This window comes from Mesoplodon bidens (genome assembly GCF_964165515.1).
Source record: "Mesoplodon bidens genome assembly, chromosome: 1".
NCBI classification, from domain to species: Eukaryota; Metazoa; Chordata; class Mammalia; order Artiodactyla; family Ziphiidae; genus Mesoplodon; species Mesoplodon bidens.
Genome location: NC_138176.1, coordinates 207,835,604 through 207,860,969, shown reverse-complemented (window position 1 = coordinate 207,860,969; position 25,366 = coordinate 207,835,604). Strand labels below are relative to the sequence as shown.

The 25,366-nt window shown below is 36.8% G+C and overlaps 1 protein-coding gene across 3 annotated transcripts in view; it reads right to left on the bottom strand.

Moving 5' to 3' along the window:
• GRID2 (glutamate ionotropic receptor delta type subunit 2) overlaps positions 1-25,366 on the bottom strand; it is a gene marked incomplete at its 3' end in the record, with an annotated part of 1,358,095 nt that overhangs the window by 361,538 nt on the left and 971,191 nt on the right. For all 3 annotated transcript variants that reach the window (XM_081252684.1, XM_081252683.1, XM_081252685.1), the window contains one exon: positions 8,422-8,523. In XM_081252684.1, the coding sequence (XP_081108810.1) occupies positions 8,422-8,523 (102 nt within the window). The remainder of the gene's footprint in view (positions 1-8,421; positions 8,524-25,366) is intronic.

Below are 25,366 nucleotides of genomic sequence, written 5' to 3'. Positions count from 1 at the left end.
CCTTTAAATAATTTCTCACAAAAATCTGAAGATGGATGACCATGATTAATTATGCCTTCATGATCACTCATGCTCATTTTATTCTTTTCTTTAGTTAATTTACACATCATTGTAAGATGTGTACTCAGACATAATAACATCTTATATCTAGAAACACTCTGCACTTTACTAACTGCTTCCATATAGTTTAAGCTGTTTACACTCATAATAACTCTGTGGGGCCAGTTTTATTATTCCTCTTTTACAGACAGAAAAATTGAGGTTCAGAATAGCTCCCTGGCTTCCGTAAGTTCAATGACCTATTAAGTAGAAAAGGTGGAACTTGAACTGATGTCTTTTGACTATAAACCTAGTACTCTTTGCAGCATATGACAAATGGAGAGAAGACTAGGTGGAGAAAAAGCAAGGAAATAGGTTGAAGTACTTCCAATAAGGAAATCAATTGCATATTATTTACTCTCTTGTTAAATGGTACATCCAGAAGAAGCTAAGTACACTGCTCCATCTTACACTGACATAATTCATGGGAACGTAAATTAGGAAGTATCAGTCCACATGGAAACAAAATATTGTGGAACAAAAGCCAAACAATGAGTGCCTCTAAGACGAAGAGAATATTAAATGATTCTATATGATTTGTAACTTCTCACCAAATGTGAACTTGCTATTTAATAATATGAATGAATGATTCTTGATGTTTTAAATTAAAGCTTTCTACTTCTTTACCTAAAAAGCATGTAAGTCATTCCCTAGTAACAACTATGTCAAAGGATTTAATAACAGTATAATCCTTTGCCATCTCTTTTGGAAATTTAGACTTAGTAGATGGAAATTAAAGAATGAGGAATCCTAAGAGTATTTATTCAGGCATAGTCTTGTGTCCATTCCTATTCTTAATTTTGTAATTACATACAAAGTTCTTTATTTCTTTTCTTTCCCCTTTTTTCCCTTCCTTCTTTCCTACCTTCCTTCCCTCCATTTCTCTCTCTTTCTCTCTCTCTCTCTCTCTCACACACACAGAGGCTATCAGAATATTTTAATTTGTTCATTCAACATATATTTACTGACCTGCTTCTATATACCTGATACATGTGAAAACCAACTTGTGTTTTATTGGTATGCAGCTTAGAGGGGGAGTCTAACGCTAATGAAATAATTACAAAATAAAAACAGAGAGTTACAAATAGTTCTGAATGAAAGGACACAGTGAAATGAGAAATTAACTTGTCCTGTAAACCCACGAAGCTGGTCCTGGATGTCGCAGTTGAGATTAGGTCATAAAAGACTGTGACATACGTTTCTCTTTCTATCTGTCTCTCTCTATTTTATCATTCCTTCCCAGGCTCCCCACAAGTGTATTTAATTCTGAGTCCTTCACAAACAGGTCCTATTTTCTGATAGAGAACTTAATAATGTTGACAAAATAGTTCATGTGGAACTCCTTGAAAGCAGGGACTGTATCTTTTTTAACTTTGCCTCTCTGGGATTAGCACAGTGCTTAGCTGACAACAGATGTTCAACATTAGTTATTGAGTCAAAGCTAATAGTTAGGGTGTACTATACAATACTGTTTTACCTTTCTCTGATCTCAGATAACGTCTCCATTTTCACAGGGAAATAAGGCCTGCAAAAATAATTCCAAGAAGTGAGACTAATAATAAGAAAATATTTTAGGAAAAGGAAAATGTTCTTAAAAGGATAGCTCAGTAGGCAGCTATCTGCTACACCCTTCTTATGGTGATTTGCTTGGGGAAATTTACCTTTCTCGACACAGAGTGTGGACTTTGCTTTATGTGGTATAGTTTTAATATAAGCTGCCTTGGTGTATTTTCTTTTTTTCTTTTAACATCTTTATTGGAGTACAATTGCTTTACAATGGTGTGTTAGTTTCTGCTGTGTAACAAAGTGAATCAGCTATATATATACATATATCCCCATATCCTCTCCCTCTTGCATCTGCCTCCCACCCTCCCTATTCCACCCCTCTAGGTGGTCACAAAGCACCGAGCTGATCTCCCTGTGCTATGTGGCTGCTTCCCACTAGCTATCTATTTTACATTTGGTAGTGTATATATGTCCGTGCCACTCTCTCACTTTGTCCCAGCTTACTCTTCCCCCTCCCCGTGTCCTTAAGTCCATTCTCTACGTCTGCGTCTTTATTCATGTCCTGCCCCTAGGTTCTCCAGAACCATTTTTTTTTAGATTCCAAGTATATGTGTTAGCATACGGTATTTGTTTTTCTCTTTCTGACTTACTTCACTCTGTATGACTGACTCTAGGTCCATCCACCTCACTACAAATAACTCAATTTCGTTTCTTTTTATGGCTGAGTAATATTCCATTGTATATATGTGTCACATCTTCTTTATCCATTCATCTGTCGATGGACACTTAGGTTACTTCCATGTCCTGGCTACTGTAAATACAGCTGCAATGAACATTTTGGTACATGACTCTCTATGAATTATGGTTTTCTTAGGGTATATGCCCAGTAGTGGGATTTCTGGGTCATATGGCAGTTCTATTTTTTAGTTTTTTAAGGAACCTCCATAACATTCTCCATAGTGGCTGTATCAATTTACATTCCCACCAACAGTGCAAGAGGGTTCCCTTTTCTCCACACCCTCTCCAGCATTTATTGTTTGTTGATGATGTCCATTCTGACCGATGTGAGGTGGTACCTCATTGTAATTTTGATTTGCATTTCTCCAATGATTAGTGATGTTGAGAATCCTTCCATGTGTTTGTTGGCAATCTGTGTATTTTCTTTGGAGAAATGTCTATTTAGGTCTTCTGCCCATTTTTGGATTGGGTTGTTTGCTTTTTGATATTGAGCTGCATGAGGTGCCTGTAAATTTTGGAGATTAATCCTTTGTCAGTTGCTTTGTTTGCAAATATTCTGCCACATTCTGAGGGTTGTCTTTTCATCTTGTTTATGGTTTCCTTTGCTGTGCAAAAGTTTTAAGTTTCATTAGGTCCCATTTGTTCATTTTTGTTTTTATTTCCATTTCTCTAGGAGGTGGGTCAAAAAGGATCTTGTTGTGATTTATGTCATAGAGTTTTCTGCCTATGTTTTCCTCTAAGAGTTTTATGGTGTCTGGCCTTACATTTAGGTCTTTAATCCATTTTGAGTTTATTTTTGTGTATGGTGTTAGGGAGTGTTCTAATTTCATTCTTTTACATGTAGCTGTACAGTTTTCCCAACACCACTTATTGAAGAGGCTGTCTTTTTTCCATTGTATATTCTTCCCTCCTTTATGAAAGATAAGGCAACCATGTGTGCGTGGGTTTATCTCTGGGTTTTCTATCCTGTTCCATTGATTTATATTTCTGGGTTTTTTTTTGCCAGTACCATACTGTCTTGATTACTATGGCTCTGTAGTATAGTCTGAAGTCCAGGAGCCTGATTCCTCCAGCTCTGTTTTTCTTTCTCAAGATTGCTTTGGCTATTCAGGGTCTTTTGTTTTTCCATACAAATTGTGAAATTTTTTTTTCGAGTTCTGTGAAAAATGTGCCTTGGCATATTTTCTATGTTTATCTTTCTATGAGTCTAGTGACATTTTTAGTTTAGATAGTAATTTTTTTCATTGCTATTACTCTCCTATTTTTTTAAATTGGTTTCATTTCCTAGTGTTATTTCTTTTCTTCAGGAGGTATTCTTTAAAATCATCTGTCTCTTTAAGATGGCTTCATACCCAGTTTTGTTAAATGAAGTTTCCAGGAATATCCATTAATTTAATTAATTTTGTAGAGATACCATCCACATATTATTTAATCTAAAATGTTTTCAATTGCAAGGTGCAAAATGTTTTACCTGCCACTAATAAAGACAAAAAATGCTGCCAATTTTAACTGCAAGAAGACATCAATTGAAAGATGCATCCTGATTCAAAGATATTAAAATATGAAAAACTATGTTTTTGAATTTATAAAATATAGAAGCACCACCACAGCTCTACCGTAAATTTCCAATCATATATGTATATAAAGTTATACAATTATGTTTATGGTAGTTTTAGGCAAAGGAATACTGCATTGTACAATATATTCAATGTAGAACAGTGGCATTGCATTTCTTCAGAAATATTCTTAGCACTGTAGATGTCCTGTTAGAATGAAACTCCCCAAAGTCAGTATCTTTCTCTGTTTTGTATGTACTCCAAGCACCTAGAAAAAGATACTCAATAAATACTTCTCAAATCAATTTATGAGTGAGTTCATCTTTCATCAGAGATGCCATGTGTCTGTTTTAGGCAAAACCAAATCAAGAAAATAAGAGTTATTTTTCAGTGATCTCTTTCTAAATTCCAGTTTATGTTTTTCAGATATCTTGTACTTTTTCTTACAGGATGGCTTCTCAAATCTTTCTTTTCATTTGTTGCCAACTTCTTTCCATTTTATTTTCCTAAGTATTCATAATTATTATGATGATATTTATAACTCAGTGGTGTTTCCAATAACTTTTGTGAATTACCATGAAAAAACTGAATGCCATAATTGGTCACTTATGGCTATCCATACTTGTACAACTTTAGAAGTGAAAAGGAAAAAAATGATCTTAATAAGTGCCTTATAGTAAGACACTTGGCCCACTTGGTAAGATGTAGAGATCAGCACACCAAATATGGAAACAGAGTTTAGCAGAGGGAATTTTATTCACATTCTTTCTTTCTTTTTCTCCATTTCTAAGACACTTACATGGCTTTGGTGATGGTTGAATATAAAGTTATCCTTATGTGATGCCATTTAAAAAATGTTCCTAAATTACTAATCCAATAACATTTGCAATCTCAATAGTTATATTTAATTTAAACCTAATGTGAATTCATTCTGATCCCAAAGACAGAATGTCAGAGGGCTAAGGACATAGCCACCAGAACCAGGATCTGTGGGCTTGAAAGTCATCTCTGGCTCTTGTTAGATATACAGACACAGAGATTTAATTAATTCTTTTGAGCCTTATTTTCATCCTTTAATGTAATCAGTGCATCTCTTGTAGAGTTTTTATAAGAATTAAATAAGTTAACACATGTAAAGTTCTTAACAGGTTTGATCAAATAAGAGATGCTGGTGATGGTCTTTCCCCTGTTTCCCCTCCAGTCCCTCACTGCCCTGCTCTGTGACCTGGAAAGCTGACCTTCATGGTCTTCATTACTTGGGTTCCCTTGCCCTCTGATTTCTGGTTGGATTTGCAATTGGAAACAAAGGAAAGAGATGGAAAGATAGGAGAAGTGACACTGGGGTAACCTCCTCTCCATTTCCTCACTGCCTGAATGTGGTTTTGACAGTGATTCTCCTTCTCCATCCTCTTCCCATAACAAAGGTCACAGTTACTATTATATGATTTTTCTCCCATGGCTCTAGCTAGATCTCTTATTACTGCTCTCTCCCATGTCACATCAGTCTTCAGGGTTGTCAAGGCTTGCTGTGCATCTAGGCCCTGGCACTTCAACATCCTTGTTGACTTATTTAACCTTACTTAAAGTATTTGTTAATAATCCCTTTATTTAATTTTCTTCAATTAACCATTTGAATACCATTCACTTGCCCCTGGCATCATAAACAATATAGTCCTGAAATATTTAGTTTAAGATAAATATTAGATTATTTCCTTCAAGTCAATGAAATATCTTTAATAGTGATAGGAATAGGAGTTTCAAAACTTAGGTAAGAAAAATCAGTTTTATGAACCCGTGTGTCATCGATAGCATAACTTTCCTAAGAAGTAAAGGGTGTATGTGTGTGTGTGTGTGTGTGTGTGTGTGTGTGTAACTGGGACTAGATCACAGTTAGAATGGAATAAAAGCTGAGAGACCTTCCCTCAGGGGCTTTACACATGAGCCCTCCCTCCTCCTTCTCCCTTCTGGAAATGGCTAGAGGTAAATACTTGGAATACAAGGGGGTTGTGTTTAGGTTGCTAAATCAAGTCCAATATAGACCAAATCTGAATTTCAGGGTTTAGTTGACATCGTGATTTTAGAGTTGCTGGGTGGACTTAGGAAACAGTGATTCTCAGTGTTGGGTGGAGGAAGCTTGCAAGGCCATATAAGTAAGAGCTAGACCTGGAAAGGTGCTTGTAAGAAATAAGTAAGAAAGTCATGGCTGGTTTCCATTCAAATAAGAATTACAGGAAGAGCCAGGAAGCCTGAGAACTTATTAAGTACAATGGCTGTATATTGTGGGAGTGTAAAAAGTGTAACAACCTTTTACTCAACTGGGCACCCAACTGATAAATCCATATTGTACCACAGAAAACTTGGGGGAAAGAGACTGTTTCCATATCTTCATTCACTAGTCATATCCAGGATATGTGCTGGGCTAAGCTTGCAGAAAACAGACCATTATGAATCATGAAGGTGAGACTGGGGCATGCAGGTATTAACACTGTGTGAGGCAGTACCATTTCAAGCACAAAACAGCAATCGTTCTGCTCAGCCTGGAAATGAATTTAAAATAATTGGTTCTGTGAAGCTTTCCCAGTAAAATTCACTTTCATCTTATTCAGAGTTAAGCATTTCCGACTATCAAGTCAAGAAAATCCTATAGCTACCTCAATTTGCACACTTATCGCAGTAGGAGGAAAGAGATTATAATATAATGTTAAGAAGGCAGAAGTTAAGAGATCTGCAGTCAGATTCTGGATTTGAATCCCAGTTCTCTCTGCTACTTCCTATCTGTATAATCTTCCACATTTATTTCAACCTCTGTCTGTCTCAGTTTCTTCAACCACATTATTAAGATCAGAGTACTATCTATTTATTGTAAATACTGTGAGGACTGATTAAGATAACAGATGAAAAAGACTTAGTAGAGTATCTGGCACATAGTAAGTCATTAATAAATCTTAGCTGCTTCGTTATATGTGCTTCTCTCCAGTAAGATTCTTTGCATACCTTGAGGTATGAATATGCATATAAGATGAATAACCCATTACCAAGTCTATCATATAGTAAGTATTAAATAAATGTTTGTTTAATGACTAAATGCGATTAGCTTGCCTTGAAATATGAATGTCGAAGACGAAAGCAAAGCACATATATTGTCTTTTATTACAGTTTTCACCTGAGTTTCCATGTTAATCACTAGAGAAGAGACTATTACAGTTTACTGTACTTTAAATGTCTGTCTTTTTTTAATATTAGCACATCAGTGCCAATGCATATCTACACGTTTGAGTACATACAGAAGCACATTCACAATTAAGTTGTCAAGTATTCATAATATAATTATTTGCCAAACAGTAAAAATCTTATTAAAACAATAACTAAAAATAAATTATAGGCAGCAAAAAGGGAGGATAGATTACTCGTTTGAATTTCCTTTTATAGAGAATATCACAGATCCTTCTTTTAGACAATGAGATTATGTTGAGTCTGCTTAAATTGTATTAAACAATGTACAAAGGACAGCTATTGCTGTTATAAACCTTGATAAACATCTATAACATACCAAAAAAGACCATTTCTCCTGTTTACTAATTCTGCAATCTTTTTAGCCTATAAGAAAGACTTTTTCAAATTTAAAAACAAGTGGGCTTTTCTGAAAAAAATTGAAGTTAATAACTATGGATTATTCAGTTTTGAAACGTACTATAAAGTAGCACAAGGTTAATCACATTGAAACAGGCAGGGAGAATACATGTCTTCATGTTTTATGGCTATTTAGATAGTACCCATGTGAGTATTTTACTGTTGAAGACTACTTCTTTTGACATCTTATTTTATTTGTGTATCATGTGAGAAAATAATAATGTATAGAATAATGATAAGTTACCACTTATTGCTTTTTATACCAAGTAAATGAAATTGTAATAAATGTTTCACATGTATAATCCCATGTAATAGCCACAGAATCACTAGATGATACTCTCTTTTAAGACAGCATCATATCTGTCCATTTTAATCATCACTGTCCCCAGAAATCAGCACTGAGCTTGAATATGGTTGATACTTAATAAATATTATTTACAAAACAATTGGATGATTTTTACTTTGAAGTAGGTCCTTCCCAGAAAAATATTCTTAGTCTGCTAATGTTTTAGTGTTACTGAATGTACTGTGTTTGATCAAATCTACCTTTATTTGGCATGGTTATCTTCATTTACATAGACCATAGGGCTTCAGTGAGAGAAGTCCTGAAACATAACTTCACTTTATCATGTGTAGGAAACTGTAGAAGGATGGAAATCTGGCCTAAAATGTCTAAGAAAGTTATGACAAAACTACTGTAATTAAAGGAAAAGACTGCAAAAATCTGATTCTGATCCACATAAATTGAAGGTTGGAAAACATGACCATTACAAATCCCTTAGAATGCATAGTCAGCTCCTTTAATATTATGACATCAGTTAATGAAACATAAAGAAATGGAGGATAAAGGAACATCAAGAAGCCAAAACCGCAAGGGGCAGATCAGACCTACCAGAACAGTCACCACACGTAGGACCACTCCACGCATGTTATTCTCCAGTTTCTTGTCAGTCAGGGACCCATTCAGCCCTGTGACAGGAGTCCAGCACCCAAGCTGAAAAGATGAAATAGCTTGGTCACTTTTCTGCCTGAAGAACAGTCCAATCACCTATATATAAGCCTTTCAGAGAACTGTGTGATAAATCTCGGAGTCACTGATAACAGGAAATGTCCTGTGCAGCTTTTCCTGTTTAATAGCAAATGAAGCAAGCAAAAATGCTATGCTATCTCCTGCTTTTAAACATCATCATATGGCATATGACAGTATCCAACATGCTTTAGGGGACTCACTGAGGACATGTGACTTAATGAGGAGTTATAAATACACCAATAACTCAGTCCCAGTAATACACTAATTGGAAAAATAATAGCACATATAATTCTAGCATAATGCCTGTTCTAATATACCAATTACTGTACAAGTTAGATTTTTTTTACAGTTTCAGTGGTTTTAATTAGATCTTATACTGCTTTTAACAGAACATAAAACTGTAAGATTTTTAATGTGGTTAGAGGGGTTACAGCTTTTACTTGAGGAAAAAAATAATCTATATGGCTTTGTTGTTTTCAACTATTCACAGTACACAAAACAATGTAATTTGCCTTTTTTGTCAGTGCTATCAATCTGTTTGGAAGACTTTGGCAGCAGCCTTTTCCTTAAAGTCTTGCAACGATTAACTGCTCTTTGCTCTCCAAAATACTGGTTTAATTTTACATTCTCACGTAGTTCTTATGTCTTGTAATATCCAAATCTGAGGACCACCAGTCTTAAAATTACTGCCTATAAATCACAATGGGATAAAAATGGGTGACTCTCAATTCAAAAATAAGGAGGAAAGAGAGGTGCTGTGACTTGGATTAGCAGATATCTGCCCAAGAAGCAAAGCTGCAAAGAGAATTTTGCAATGCACATCTTGGGAAGATACATCATGCTATTAATCCTGATACCAGCTCCATGAGCCTTTACATTTGGGAACTTATTCCATACTTGCATGCTTTAAAAATGTAACAGACTTTTAGTCATATTCAGAGACTGTTTTGGTTAACTGAATGGTTTACAGGGGCACCTGGTTATTTGTGCTGCTTCCTCCTAAAGATTATTATTTCCTTGCATTGCGTTTTGTTGTGGCTTCTGAAGTCATTAACATACTGGCAAGTCTCCCTCACAAATAAACAACTTGGGTGCTTCCCATTAAAACTCAAGTTTCTCTTTGAGCTCCACAAATGGTATTTAATTGAGAAAACTAAAATGTATACAATATATCTTAAGAGAAGTGGATGTCACAATGTAAACAAAAAGCCAGCTTTTTTCTTATTAAAATAATTTGAAAAAGACTGCTAATTGTTGGTTTCAACTGTAAAAGCACATTAAATTCATACAATGATGTGTCATTTTTAATTACATAAAAGTCTAATTAGAACTTAGGTCCAATTAGCAAATCCAAATGTGTTGAAAGTCTAGTTATCAGAGATACTGTAGTCCTCTTGCCAAATTTAAAACCTTATGAAATTTCTTTTGAGGTTTTGTTCTCTTCTGAGGTCAACAAAAGTCTATCCTCAATTACATTTATTGATGTGCACTTTTTCTAATTACTTCTTCAAGAAGATTTTATTTCCCTAGACCAAATAATATTGGTGGAAAAAGAGATCTAAAACGAAGTGAAAAGCTAAATTTCCAATGCGCTATCCACCTTTTACCATTAAATTACTTAATTCTAAGTTAAATTAATAGCTTTTAGGACATGATCTTATTCATGACTAATACGTTCAAACTGTCAAAGTAAACACAGGGTTTTTTCTCCCTTGGAGTTGCTTTTTAAGTTTGGTGAACCTACTGTCAGTTTGCCTAAATATTGATAAATGACATCTGTTAGTGCCAACTTGAACACAGCATTTTGGTGTATTGACTAGTCAAAATATTTACTACTGGAATACCAACAAAACCTGCTGACTAGTTTGTTTCAACAATGTTCTGGACAAACAGTTAAAAATATATAATTTCCAGCTTCTTAATTATGTCTTCCTTTAAACGTAACTAAATACAGTCAATGATTAAAAAATTCTAGAGCATTCTAGTGTTTGGAGGTTTGAAATAACAATAACGAAAAAGCATTTGGAGAAGGTAAGGAGTTGGCTGTATCTTATCTTCCGACCTGGGCAGTGACTTAAAAACTATTTGTACTATATATAGTGTTTCTTCTCTCTCTCTCTCTCTCTCTCTCTCTCTCTCTCTCCTCCCTCCTTCCTCTCTTTCTTTTTTTTTTCTTTTTATTCACACTGATTTCTTCCAGTGACCATGCATGGCCACTAACCCCATCCCTCCTTTTGGAGAATTGCTTTCTTTTCCCAACCCTAGACAAGTGTTCCAAATCATCCAAATTTTTTCATGACTCTGACTCTCTGGTTCAGCAATTGTTAACAGTTGGTCATCTGACCCGAGCCAATAAAAGTCTTTCCTTGGAGGTTTATTTTTAATATCAAGTGTGTGCATGGTGGGCAGGTCAATAAGTTGATATGAAGTTTTTTTTATTGTTTGGCCAGATTCTCTCATATATACTACAGGCCATATAATTTTCTCTTCTGCTTTATGAAGGTTTTTCACCTTTCTGTTTTCTTTCTTTTTTTTGTTTGCCATCTGACTCACATGTCTTTTGATTATAGTACTTAGAAAGTTGAAAAGTTGTTCCTGTTCTTAACAACAACAGTCTAGATTTTAAGACTGGTAACTCTTTTTACCTAACTCAGGTATTCCTGCATATTCACCCACTCCAATACTTAATGTTATCTGAATGTTAGCTGTGGTCACCAAAAACTAGAGATGAAATTTTGATACAGAGTTATTTCAGGATACAGATTCTCTGGAAAACTAGAAATAAAATATATCCACTCATCACATATCAACATAGGCTGTAACAAAGAAATCATTAAAAAATTATAATAATACTCATTTCCTACACTGAATAGAACTTTTTTTTTTTTACATTTTTTGGAATACTTTCTATGCGTCAGCCATGGTACTGAGCTTTTCATACATGATCTCAGTTAAGACTCAAAATAACTTTATGAGATGGTGCTGTTATCAATATTACTTTATAGACATAAAAATTAAGGACTCGGTTAAGGTCACCTATTTACAAAGAGATGAAATTAGGATTTAAACTGATGTGCTTTTTTTTAACTTTTATTTTATATTGGAGTATAGTTGACTTAACAATGCTGTGTTAGTTTCAGGTGTACAGCAAAGTGACTCAGCCATATATATACATGTCACTATTGCTTTTTAAAGTCCAGATTTAGTATTGTTAGTTGTTGTACTGTTTTACAGCTTAAAAAATTCTTCTCATAAACACGATCTATTTAAGGAAGGTAGAGAAGATAGTATTCCTATTTTAATAGTCAAGGAAAATAAGCCTCGGTACTGTTAAGTGGCTGGCTCAATATAATAGTGAGTGAATTCATATTTTGACAATAAAAATTAAAAGGCAAAATCATCACCATCAATGTCATTTTTATAAAAATTATTATAACACATACATAGTACACAGTATGTGCTAATCATCTGAGAGCTTTGCATATATTAATTAATTTATTCTCAAAACCACCCAATGAGGAAGGTATCATTACTATCCTCATTATAAGGGAAAGGCTGGTTATACACACCTTTTTGAAGGATTACTCAAGTTTTAAGATTCCTTAATTTCTGTTCATATCCAGTCACCTCCCTGAGATTCACTTCAAGCTATTTTGTTTGATTGTAAAAACTCCTTCCAATAATAAGCAAGAAAAATGAGTTAGGTTCACATAGATCTAAACTGAATTTGTATCTACAATGGGTCACAGTCCTTGCAGCATAGCAAGATTGACAGGCATAGTGTTTGATAAGAACTAAAAGAATTTCACTCAGGTTCAAGTGTGTGAGACTTATCTAACAACTTCTCTGGTTTCATTGTTTGAAATGTCTTTAACTTGACTTTGCTCGTGTGGAGAAGGTTGTTTTTGTCTGATTGTGTTTTTGTTTTAGTTTTAAACAATAAGGCCAGAGACTAACAAAGATAATGCACACAAAATTTTGTCATATTATCTATTCAGCTGAGCACTTTCTAAGTAAAAATAATAAAAGTGGTCTCTGCAGCACATGAGATTTACAGAAAGTCACACTGCTGATAGCAAAACAAGATTCTCTGTCTTCCATGGTCTGGCAGTCTAGAGAAAATTTAAAAGGGATTAAAAAAATAAAGCCCAATTCAATTTACTTTCAATTACAGAATATCGATTTCCTATAGTATTTTCTGGTTACTGTCTAAAGTAATTTTAAAACCCTAAAATGCTTAATGTTTTAATTATTTCCTTCATTGGAGCTTTAGCAATAATAACCCTGCAGCTTTCTGTTAAAATCAATGTAATATCTGTGTTCAACAAACTGGTTTATGTATTTGCATGAGCACAGTAGCATGTTCCTAACATTATATACTGTGTCATTAGTAAATGACCACGTTTTAGACATTTACTCTTTTCCCCTCAATGTTTTCACTTTTTATTTGCCCATGGGCTTTAAAGAATGACATTTGACTTGGGTTTTACATCACTATTTTTCAGGCAATGTTACAATGTCAGAAAGAGCTGAACTGTTTGATTTTACACTCAATAGTTTATAGGCTTTAATAACAGGAGTCAAGAGAGCTCTTAATTGAATACCAAACAGAATCCCCTACATGTACTAGACTGTATTTATATGGAACAAACCAAGCCTGGCTATAGTACCAAAGTTCCAGCTTCAGGACACACAATGTCCACAGCACTGGGGCTATATGCTCCCAAGCACTATGTTTCCTTTATTTGCTTTCTCAGCCTTCAGAGGAAAAGAGGGAATGCCAGCAGCATGATGAAGTAGCTGAAAGCTAGCCGTTCAGAAGTGCACAGCATTGTTTGGTAGATATTACTTCTGTAATGGGATAGAAAGTGTAAGAAAAAAATACATATGCCAGGTTGACTCAGATACATGCTTTATAGAGTTAAATTGGAATGTTTTTTTCTTTGACATGTATAGGAACATAGTATGTCGGTAATCCTTCCAATAATAATTTTCTTTATGGTATTTCCACCTGTAAAATAGGTTCAATTTGTCAGACTTGTTCCCCAGGGGATGAGTATTTCCTCCTAAGATTTTATTCCTACAGCTTGGTCATTACAATGAAGTAGGAGTCGTTCTTTCGCTTAGAGTTTCCTTCAGGAGAAAATGAAAAGTCAGAAAAAAAAATTACCTGATTCTACAGCTTCTATCCCCCTGCATTGCTGCTGAAGACAAAACCTTCTGTACTATGTAACCATGTACATGTACAACAAGACAAACTTGTTAACTGATTTCCACAAATTAAGACTATAAACATGAGAAGCTATATATCCATATCTATCTCTCTGTATACATATATGAGGAAATAGCTCAAAGGTGTTTATGGCGCTATAATAACCACTCAGTTATAAACTGTATCTGATTCGTTTAATGATACTCTGCCATTATTATATGTTTTCACTTTGTTTATAATTCTTAGTGTAAAATTACTATTACACTATATTTAGAGAAAATACAGCATAGTGGTTAAGATCAGGAACTCCAGAACCAGACTGCTTATGTTCAAGGACCTGCTCCAACACTTGCTAGGTGTGACCACTGGGCCTCTGTTCCCTCTCAAATGCGAAGAGTAAAAATGGCTTCCTCGTAGGACTGGTGGGACTGTTAACTGACAATATATGTCAAGTGTTTAGCAGTGTTCTTGGCACATAAAAACCGAAGAAGTGTTCATTATTATTATTCCTATATAATCAGCATTTTGTTGTTGTTGTTCCTTTCTCAGCCTCATCATCTGGAGTCACTAGTTTTAGTGATGAAACACACTTCTAAAGCTAAACATACTTCTCAACTTTGGCTGCATATTAGAATAACTGGAAAGCTTTATAAAATTCTGATGCCCTGCCTAATCCCAGAACAATTAAATCAGAATCTCCACTGCCCTAAGACATGCCCTAACACCCAGCAAATGCAATCTCATAGAATGGCTACTTAACCTTATCACATAAAGGCATTCTTTTTACTGGCTTCCTTTGCAAAAGCTAACTAGGGACACTTTCTCAAATAAACTTTTATTTTTCTTGTTTTAAGTAGGATAGGAGACTATAAACTCTGTGAAGCTGAATAATTATTACCTTGTCTATTGCTGTAGCCTTAGTCCTTATCATACCATTGGTGTACTGGTACATGATAGGTCCTAATATCTGATAAATGAATGCATACATTAAAACTCCTGCTGTCCTCTTTATTCTTCTATCTTTTTGGCAGGTCTCTAGTTTAAGCTGAATAAAAACCAAAATATCCCCAATCTGATATTATGTCCTACTGTAATATTGTACTCCTGACAATTTTTGTGATTCTTCAGGATGATTCCTGTCACTAAAATTCAAGGCTCCGGACGTGCAGGCTCAGCGGCCATGGCTCACGGGCCCAGCCGCCCCGCGGCACGTGGGATCTTCCCAGACCGGGGCACGAACCCGTGTCCCCTGAATCGGCAGGCGGACTCTCAACCACTGCGCCACCAGGGAAGCCCTCCTTTTCTTTCTGATCAGAATTTTCTTCCTAATAATATTTTAGCATTTAATGATTACAATTTGATAAAAGTTGCTGGATTTCTTCTCTTTCATTCCATGCTTCCTTGAGATGTTTTAAAGGGATCTTCATTTTAAAATCACATTAGAATTCTCAGTGTTTCCTATCTCCTCATCTTAATCATCTGTAGGTGCCCAGTGCCTATTACAATAGTGTTTTATACAACTAAAATAATTATTTTTATAAAACTTACAAGGTTTAATGTAAAGCTATTGCACTTTAGATCTTTGTTCCCAAACAACTGAAAATCTCATGCTCAGATGTCTCCTTATATTCTATCTCTTCAACATCTCTGCTTAGATATCTCAAAGGCACCTCCAGTATCATAAGATTAAGCTCATAATCTACCCCTTAGCATCCATCCGGTTCTACTAGCCAGAAACCAAGAAGTCAGTCTTGCCATCTCTCATATTTAATCAATTGCCAGTCTGCCAATTTCAACTCCTTAAAAAAAAACCTCTCAAATCCACTTAACAGCATCTCCTTGCCACCATCATAATCCAAGCTAACTTCATAGCTTCTCTTTTACAATCTTTATTCTACACTGCAAACATAAACATACATGTAGATATGATGTCCGCTGCCTAAGATCTTTCCATAGTTTTCTATTTTTCTCCAGATAAAGACCAGACTTCTAATGTGGCCAACCAAAACCTGTGTGATGTGTCACATTTTACAGTCAGTCTCAGGTCATATCACATTTCCTCTCATTCTTTGGACTCCAACCACACTAGTCTTCCCTCAGTTTCTTGAGTTAGACATAATTCTCCTGCCTTAAGGATTTAAACTGTTTCTGAAGCATAGAAGTATAAAAGAACCACTTGGGGAGTTAAAAAACATTCTAATGCCAAAGCCATATGCCATGCCAATTAAATCAGACTTTCTGGGCATGTGATCCAGGTATCAGTATTTTATTTTTCAGGTTCAGGTATCAGTATTTTTTAAAGTTTCCAAGATGATTCCAAAGTTTAGCCAAACGTGAGAACCAATAGTTTTGAATATACAGTCTTCCTTGATTGGAAGAATCTTAGGAACCTGCCATTCTTCAAGGAATCACTGAATTCACTCTTACTCATCCTTTAGATCTCAATGTAAACATCTATAGCTTGGGGTAAACCTTCCCTGACAACCTGACCCACACCCAAGCTAGCTCATGTCACTCCAATATAGCATCATGTTCCTCTCTTTACAGTAATATCACAGTTAAATTTTTTAATCTATATTTTTTATGATTAACATTTATTGTACCAATTATCTGTAAGTTTCCATGGAGTCAGGAAAGATTGCCGTTTTGTATCCTCCACTTTATTAAATATATAATTCCTGGTACAAAGTGGGACTTCAAATTTTTTTGAGTACTAAACAAATTTAGATGATTTTTAAACAAGAAACTTAATAAAGGGAGGAGCTTCAAGATGGTGGAAGAGTAAGACATGGAAATCACCTTCCTCCCCACAGATACATCAGAAATACATCTACATGTGGAACAACTCCTACAGAACACCTACTGAATGCTGGCAGAAAACCTCAGACATCCCAAAAGTCAAGAAACTCCCCACGTACCTGGGTAGGGCAAAAGAAAAAAGATTAAACAGAGACAAAAGAATAGGGACGGGACCTGCACCAGTGGGAGGGAGCCGTGAAAGAGGAAAGGTTTCCACACACTAGAAGCCCCTTCGCGGGCGGAGACTGTGGGTGGCAGAGGGGGGAAGCTTCGGAGCCACGGAGGAGAGCGCAGCCACAGGCGTGCGGAGGGCAAAGTGGAGAGATTCCCGCACAGCGGATCAGTGACGACCTGCACTCACCATCCCGAGAGGTTTGTCTGCTCGCCCGCCAGGGCGGGCGGGGCTGGGAGCTGAGGCTCGGGCTTCGGTCGGAGTGCAGGGAGAGGACTGGGGTTGGCGGCGTGAACACAGCCTGAAGGGGGCTAATGAGCCACAGCTAGATGCGGGGGAGTCTGGGAAAAAGTCTGGAGCTACCGAAGAGGCAAGAGACTTTTTCTTCCCTCTTTGTTTCCTGGTGCGCGAGGAGAGGGGATTAAGAGCGCCGCCTAAAGGAGCTCCAGAGACGGGCGTGGGATGCTGGGGCTGCTGCTGCCGCCACCAAGAGGCCTGTGTGCGAGCGCAGGTCACTATCCACACCTCCCCTCCCGGTAGCCTGTGCAGACCGCCACTGCCAGGGTTCCGTGATCCAGGGACGGCTTCCGCGGGAGAGCGCACGGCGCACCTCAGGCTGGTGCAACGTCACGCCGCCCTCTGCCGCCGCAGGCTCGACCCGCATCCATACCCCTCCCTCCCCCCAGCCTGAGTGAGCCAGAGCCCCCGATGCAGCAGCTCCTTTAACCCCCCCTCCTGTCTGAGTGGGAACACACACCCTCCGGCGACCTACATGCAGAGGTGGGTCCAAATCCAAAGCTGAACCCCGGGAGCTGTGCGAACAAAGAAGAGAAAGGGAAATCTCTCCCAGCAGCCTCAGGAGCAGCAGATTAAATCTCCACAGTCAACTTGATGTACCCTGCATGTGTGGAATACCTGAATAGACAACGAATCATTCCAAATTGAGGAGGTGGACTTTGGGAGCAAGATATATTATATTTTCCCCTTTTCCTCTTTTTGTGAGTGTGTATGTGTATGCTTCTGTGTGTGATTTTGCCTGTATAGATTTGCTTTTCCCACTTGTCCTAGGGTTCTTTTTTTTGTTTTGTTTTTTTTAATTACTTAAAAATTTTTTTCTTAATAATTTTTTATTTTAATTACATTATTTTATTTTACTTTATTTTATTTTATTTCATTTTATCTTCTTTTTTCTTTCTTTCTTTTTTTCCTCCCTTTTATTCTGAGGCGTGTGGAGGACAGGCTCCTGGTGCTCCAGCCAGGCATCAGGGCTGTGTCACTGAGGTGGGAGAGCCAACTTCAGGACATTGGTCCACCAAAGACCTCCCAGCTCCATGTAATATCAAACAGTGAAAATCTCTCAGAGATCTCAATCTCAACACCAACACCCAGGTTCACTCAATGACCAGCAAGCTATAGTGCTGGACACACTATGCCAAACAACTAGCAAGACAGGAACACAACCCCACCCATTAGCAGAGAGGCTGCCTAAAATCATAATAAGTCCAAAGACACCCCAAAACACACCACCAGACGTGGACTGGCCCACGAGAAAGACAAGATCCAGCCCCAACCACCAGAACACAGGCACCAGTCACCTCCACCAGGAAGGCAACACAACCCACTGAACCAAACTTAGCCACTGGGGGTAGACACCAAAAACTATGGGAACTATGAACCTGCAGCCTGCAAAAAGGAGACTCCAAACACAGTAAGTTAAGCAAAATGAGAAAACAGAGAAACACACAGCAGATGAAGGATCAGGGTTAAAGCCCACCAAAAAAATGAAGAGGAAATAGTCAGTTTACCTGAAAAAAGAATTCAGAGTAATGATAGTAAAGATGAGCCAAAATCTTGGAAATAGAATAGAGAAAATGCAAGAAACGTTTAACAAGGACCTAGAAGAACTACAGAGGAAGCAAGCAATGATGAACAACAAAATAAATGAAATTAAAAATACTCTAGAAGGGATCAATAGAAGAATAACTGAGGCAGAACGGATAAGTGACCTGGAAGACAAAATAGTGGAAATAACTACTGCAAAGCAGAATAAAGAAAAAAGAATGAAAAAAATTGAGGACAGTCTCAGAGACCTCTGGGACTACATTAAACACACCAACATTCGAATTATAGGGGTCCCAGAAGAAGAGAAAAAGAAAGGGACAGAGAAAATATTTGAAGAGATTATAGATGAAAACTTCCCTAATATGGGAAAGGAAATAGTTAATCAAGTCCAGGAAGCACAGAGAGTCCCACACAGGATAAATCCAAGGAGAAACACACCAAGACACACAGTAATCAAATTATAAAAAATTAAATACAAAGAACAAATATTAAAACCAGCAAGGGAAAAACAACAAATAACACACAAGGGAATCCCCATAAGGTTAACAGCTGATTTTTCAGCAGAAACTCTGTAAGCCAGAAGGGAGTGGCAGGACATATTTAAAATGATGAAAGAGAAAACTCTACAACCAAGATTACTCTACCCAGCAAGGATCTCATTCAGATTTGACAGAGAAATTAAAACCTTTACAGAAAAGCAAAAGCTAAGAGAATTCAGCACAACTAATCCAGCTTTACAACAAATGCTAAAGGAACTTCTCCAGGCAGGAAACACAAGAGAAGGAAAAGACCTACAATAACAAACCCAAAACAATTAAGAAAATGGTAACAGGAACATACAAATTGATAATTACCTTAAATGTAAATGGTTTAAATGCTCCAACCAAAAGACATAGACTGGCTGAATGGATACAAAAACAAGACCCATATATATGCTGTCTACAAGAGACCCATTTGAGACCTAGGGACACAGACAGACAAAGTGGGGGGATGGAAAAATATATTCCATGCAATTGAAAATCAAAAGAAAGCTGGAGTAGAAATTCTCATATCAGACAAAATAGACTTTAAAACAAAGACTATTAAAAGTGACAAAGAAGGACACTACATAATGATCAAGGGATCAATCCAAAATGAAGATATAACAACTGCAAATATTTATGCACCCAAAATAGGAGCACCTGAATATATAAGGCAAATACTAACAGCCATAAAAGGGGAAATTGACAGTAACAAAATCATAGTAGGTGACTTTAACACCCCTTTCAACAATGGACCCATCATCCAGAATGAAAATCAATAAAGAAACACAATCTTTAAATGATACATTAAACAAGATGGACTTAATTGATATTTATAGGACATTCCATCCAAAAACAACAGAATACACTTTCTTCTCAAGTGCTCATGGAACATTCTCCAGGACAGATCATATCTTGGATCACAAATCAAGCCTTGGTAAATTTAAGAAAATTGAAATTGTATCAAGTATCTTTTCCCACCACAATGCTATGAGACTAGATATCAATTACAGGAAAAGATCTGTAAGAAATACAAACACATGGAGGCTAAACAACACACTACTTAATAACCAAGAGATCACTGAAGAAATCAAAGAGGAAATAAAAAAATACCTAGAAACAAATGACAATGAAAACACAACAACCCAAAACCTATGGGATGCAGCAAAAGCAGTTCTAAGAGGGAAGTTTATGGCAATACAATCCTACCTTAACAAACATGAAACATCTCAAATAAACAACCTAACCTTACACCTAAAGCAATTAGAGAAAGAAGAACAAAAAAATCCCAAAGTTAGCAGAAGGAAAGAAATCATAAAGATCAGATCAGAAATAAATGAAAAAGAAATGAAGGAAATGATAGCAAAGATAAATAAAACTAAAATCTGGTTCTTTGAGAAGATAAATAAAATTGATAAACAATTAGCAGACATCAAAAAAAAGGGAGAAGACTCAATAGAATTAGAAATGAAAAAGGAGAAGTAACAACTGACACTGTAGAAATACAAAGGATCATGAGAGATTATTACAAGCAACTATATGCCAATAAAATGGACAATCTGGAAGAAATGGACAAATTCTTAGAAAAGCACAACCTTCTGAGACTGAACCAGGAAGAAATAGAAAATATGAACAGACCAATAACAAGCACTGAAATTGAAACTGTGATAAAAAATCTTCCAACAAACAAAAGCCCAGGACCAGATGGCTTCACAGGTGAATTCTATCAAACATGTAGAGAACAGTTAACGCCTATCCTTCTCAAACTCTTCCAAAATATAGCAGAGGGAGGAACACTCCCAAACTCATTCTGTGAGGCCACCATCACTCTGATACTGAAACCAGACAAAAATGTCACAAAGAAAGGAAACTATAGGCCAATATCACTGATGAACATAGATGCAAAAATTCTCAACAAAATACTAGCAAACAGAATCCACAAGCACATTAAAAGCACATTAAAAGGATCATACACTATGATCAATTGGGGTTTATCTCAGGAATGCAAGGATTCTTCAATACACACAAATCAATCAACGTGATACACCATATTAACAAATTGAAGGAGAAAAACCATATGATCATCTCAATAGATGCAGAGAAAGCTTTTGACAAAATTCAACACCGACTTATGATAAGAACCCTCCAGAAAGTAGGCACAGAGGGAACTTTCCTCAACATAATAAAGGCCATATATGACAAACCCACAGCCAACATCGTCCTCATTGGTGAAAAACTGAAACCATGTCTACTAAGATCAGAAAAAAGACAAGGTTGCCCACTCTCAGCACTATTATTCAACGTAATTTTGGAAGTTTTAGCCACAGCTATCAGAGAAGAAAAAGAAATAAAAGGAATCCAAATTGGAAAAGAAGAAGTATATGTGTCACTGTTTGCAGATGACATGACACTATATATAGAGAATCCTAAAGATGCTACCAGAAAACTACTAGAGCTAATCAATGAATTTGGTAAAGTAGCAGGATACAAAATTAATGCACAGAAATCTCTTGCATTCCTATACACTAATGATGAAAAATCTGAAAGTGAAATTAAGAAAACACTCCCATTTACCATTGCAACAAAAAGAATAAAATATCTAGGAATAAACCTACCTAAGGAGACAAAAGACCCGTATGCAGAAAATTATAAGACACTGATGAAAGAAATTAAAGATGATACAAATAGATGGAGAGATATACCATGTTCTTGGATTGGAAGAATCAACATTGTGAAAATGACTCTACTACCCAAAGCGATCTACAGATTCAATGCAATCCCTATCAAACTACCACTGGCATTTTTCACAGAATTAGAACAAAAAATTTCACAATGTGTATGGAAACACAAAAGACCCCAAACAACCGAAGCAATATTGAGAAAGAAAAACGGAGCTGGAGGAATCAGGCTCCCTGACTTCAGACTATACTATAAAGTTACAGTAATCAAGACAGTATGGTACTTGCACAGAAACACAAATATAGATCAATGGAACAGGATAGAAAGTCCAGAGATAAACCCACGCACATATGGTCACCTTATCTTTGATACAGGAGGCAAGAGTATACAGTGGAGAAATGACAGCCTCTTCAATAAGTGGTGCTGGAATAACTGGACAGCTACTTGTAAAAGAATGAAATTAGAACACTCCCCAACACCATACACAAAAATGAACTCAAAGTGGATTAAAGACCTATATGTAAGGCCAGACACCATCAAACTCCTAGAGGAAAACATAGGCAGAACATTCTACAACATAAGTCACAGCAAGGTCCTTTTTGACCCACCTCCTAGAGAAATGGAAATAAAAACAAAAATAAACAATGGGACCTAATGAAACTTAAAAGCTTTTGCACAGCAAAGGAAACCATAAACAAGATGAAAAGACAACCCTCAGAATGCAACAAAATATTTGCAAATGAAGCAACTGACAAAGGATTAATCTCCAAACTTTACAAGCAGCTTATGCAGCTCAATGTTAATAAAACAAACAACCCAATCCAAAAATGGGCAGAAAACCTAAATAGACATTTCTTCAGTGAAGATATATAGATTGCCAACAGACACATGAAAGAATGCTCAACATCATTAATCATTAGAGAAATGCAAACCAAGACTATAATGAGATATCATCTCACAGCAGTCAGAATGGCCATCATCAAAAAATCTAGAAACAATAAATGCTGGAGAGGGTGTGCAGAAGAGCAAACCCTCTTGTACTGTTGGTGGGAATGTAAATTGATACAGCCACTATAGAGAACAGTATGGAGGTTCCTTAAAAAACTAAAAATAAAACTACCATACGACCCAGCAATCCCACTACTGGGCCTATACCCTGAGAAAACCATAATTCAAAAAGAGTCATGTACCACAATGTTCACTGCAGCTCTATTTACAATAGCCAGGACATGAAAGCAACCGAAGTGTCCATCAACAGATGAATGGATAAAGGTGTGGCACATATATACAATGGAATATTACTCAGCCATAAAAAGAAATGAAAGTGATTTATTTGTAGTGAGGTGGATGGACCTAGAGACTGTCCTACAGAGTGAAGTAAGTCAGAAAGAGAAAAACAAATACCATATGCTAACACATATATATGGAATCTTAAAAAAACAAAAGGTCATGAAGAACTTAGGGGCAAGACAGGAATAAAGATGCAGACCTAGTAGAGAATGGACTTGAGGACACTGGGAGGGGGAAGGGTAAGCTGGGACAAAGTGAGAGAGTGGCATGGACATATATACACTACCAAATGTAAAACAGATAGCTAGTGGGAAGCAGCTGCATAGCACAGGGAGATCAACTCGGTGCTCTGTGACCACCTATAGCGGTGGGATAGGGAGGGTGGGAGGGAGGGATATGCAAGAGGGAAGAGATATGGGGACATATGTTATGTATAAGTGATTCATTTTTTATAAAGCAGAAACTAACACAGCATTGTAAAGCCATTATACTCCAATAAAGATGTTAAAAAAAGAAACAATACATCTTACAGTAATCATTGACTGTTTCTTAAATGATGCCTTAAATGATGATCTCAATTATATAGCCAAGACACTGTGCTGCCAGCTAATAACTGAGCTTTTTTTTTTTTTTTTTAATTTGGAATGAGGAGGATTTGCAACACTTATTCTTCCTGGGTACAGATGGGTGAGCTCTGCATAATAAAGATCAAGGAATGCTTTTCAAAGGGCTTCAGTATGAGGAATGATGATCTTACCTAACTCTGTAGAGAACAGAATAAGTGGTCATATTAGAGCTATAATTTGAACAATTATATAACAACAAGAACAACAGTAGCAATAACAAGAGTAATATGTTACCTATGATAGGCGCTTCTTATATTCCAGGTCTCCTTTTAAGGCATGTATGTATTCTATCTCATTAGAGAGAGAACCACAAAATACCCATGGAATAGAAACTGTTGAAACTTTAGGGGATGAAACAGAGTCCATTTAGGAGAAAGCCCTCTTAAGAACAGAGATCCTCTTGAGAAGTCCAGCCCCTGGCTAAAAACCTACGTATGATTTTTAGGCAATTACAAAGGCTTTACCTGACAGGCCTGCTGAAGGGAATTGCAGTCAAGAACTCAGACCCCTTTGGGGGACCACACTTTTATGTAATATCTGCGTTGTTAGCCCAGGAACCTCCATTCAGAAGCTTCGCTATCAGAGCCCTGGGCTCCGAGAACATCCTGCCAAGAACATCCTATTCACAGAAAGGGGTAACCTTGAGGACTCTATTTCATTCTAACTTAACACTCAATACTTTCCCATTCCTAGCCCTTCCTTTCTTCCTTTCCCTCCACTCCCCACTCAGGTCCATGAAACTGCAGGAGCCTTTTGATCGGGGTTCCTCTAGCACCAACACAGTTCTCCGCACCCCATCTGTGCTGATACACTTGACTCTCGCCTGCTGCCGTTCTGTAGGGAAAAATTGAACATTACAGAAGCCAGGACTTTTTTTTATAGACTTGCTTTTCCTATGGTGTGGTGAATAAAGCCTTAATTCTTACTTTCATTTTACTTGGTGTCTTTATTTCTTTTAAACATCTTTATTGGAGTATAATTGCTTTACAATGGTGTGTTAGTTTCTGCTGTATAACAAAGTGAATCAGCTATACATATACATACATCCTCATATCCCCTCCCTCTTGTGTCTCCCTCCCACCCTCCCTATCCCACCCCTCTAGGTGGTCACAAAGCACCGAGCTGATCTCCCTGTGCTCTGTGGCTACTTCCCACTAGCTATTTTACATTTGGTAGTGTATATATTTGACTTGTTGTCTTAATCAACTACTCCCACACTGTGGCAGTGCAGCTCTCCCCAGCTCAGCTCTTGACATCTCTCATTTTGTAATGGTAGATCACATCTACTGAAGACTTCCTGTAAGACAGGCATTGTGCCAAATCTGAGATTCCACTTAACTTACGTTTTTGCTGTAATCTTACCATGTAGCTACTATAATTATCCTAATTTTAATAGGTGAGAAAATTGAGATTGGAGAGCTTAATTGACCTGTTCCAGGTCATTCAGCTAAGTGAATTAGCCAAGATTTGAACTCAGGTAGTTTAGCCCCAGAAACAACTAGGTTTATCTGACCTCAATCAATAAGATACTTTTCAAAGAAGGATACAAAAAGGGGCATATTAACAGTCCTAATGGGTTTTGGGTGCTCATTTCCCCAGTTTAGCTCTATTCATGTTTTGGAGTCCTTGAGAAACTGAAATTTCCTTATAACAAAACTCCCTTTTT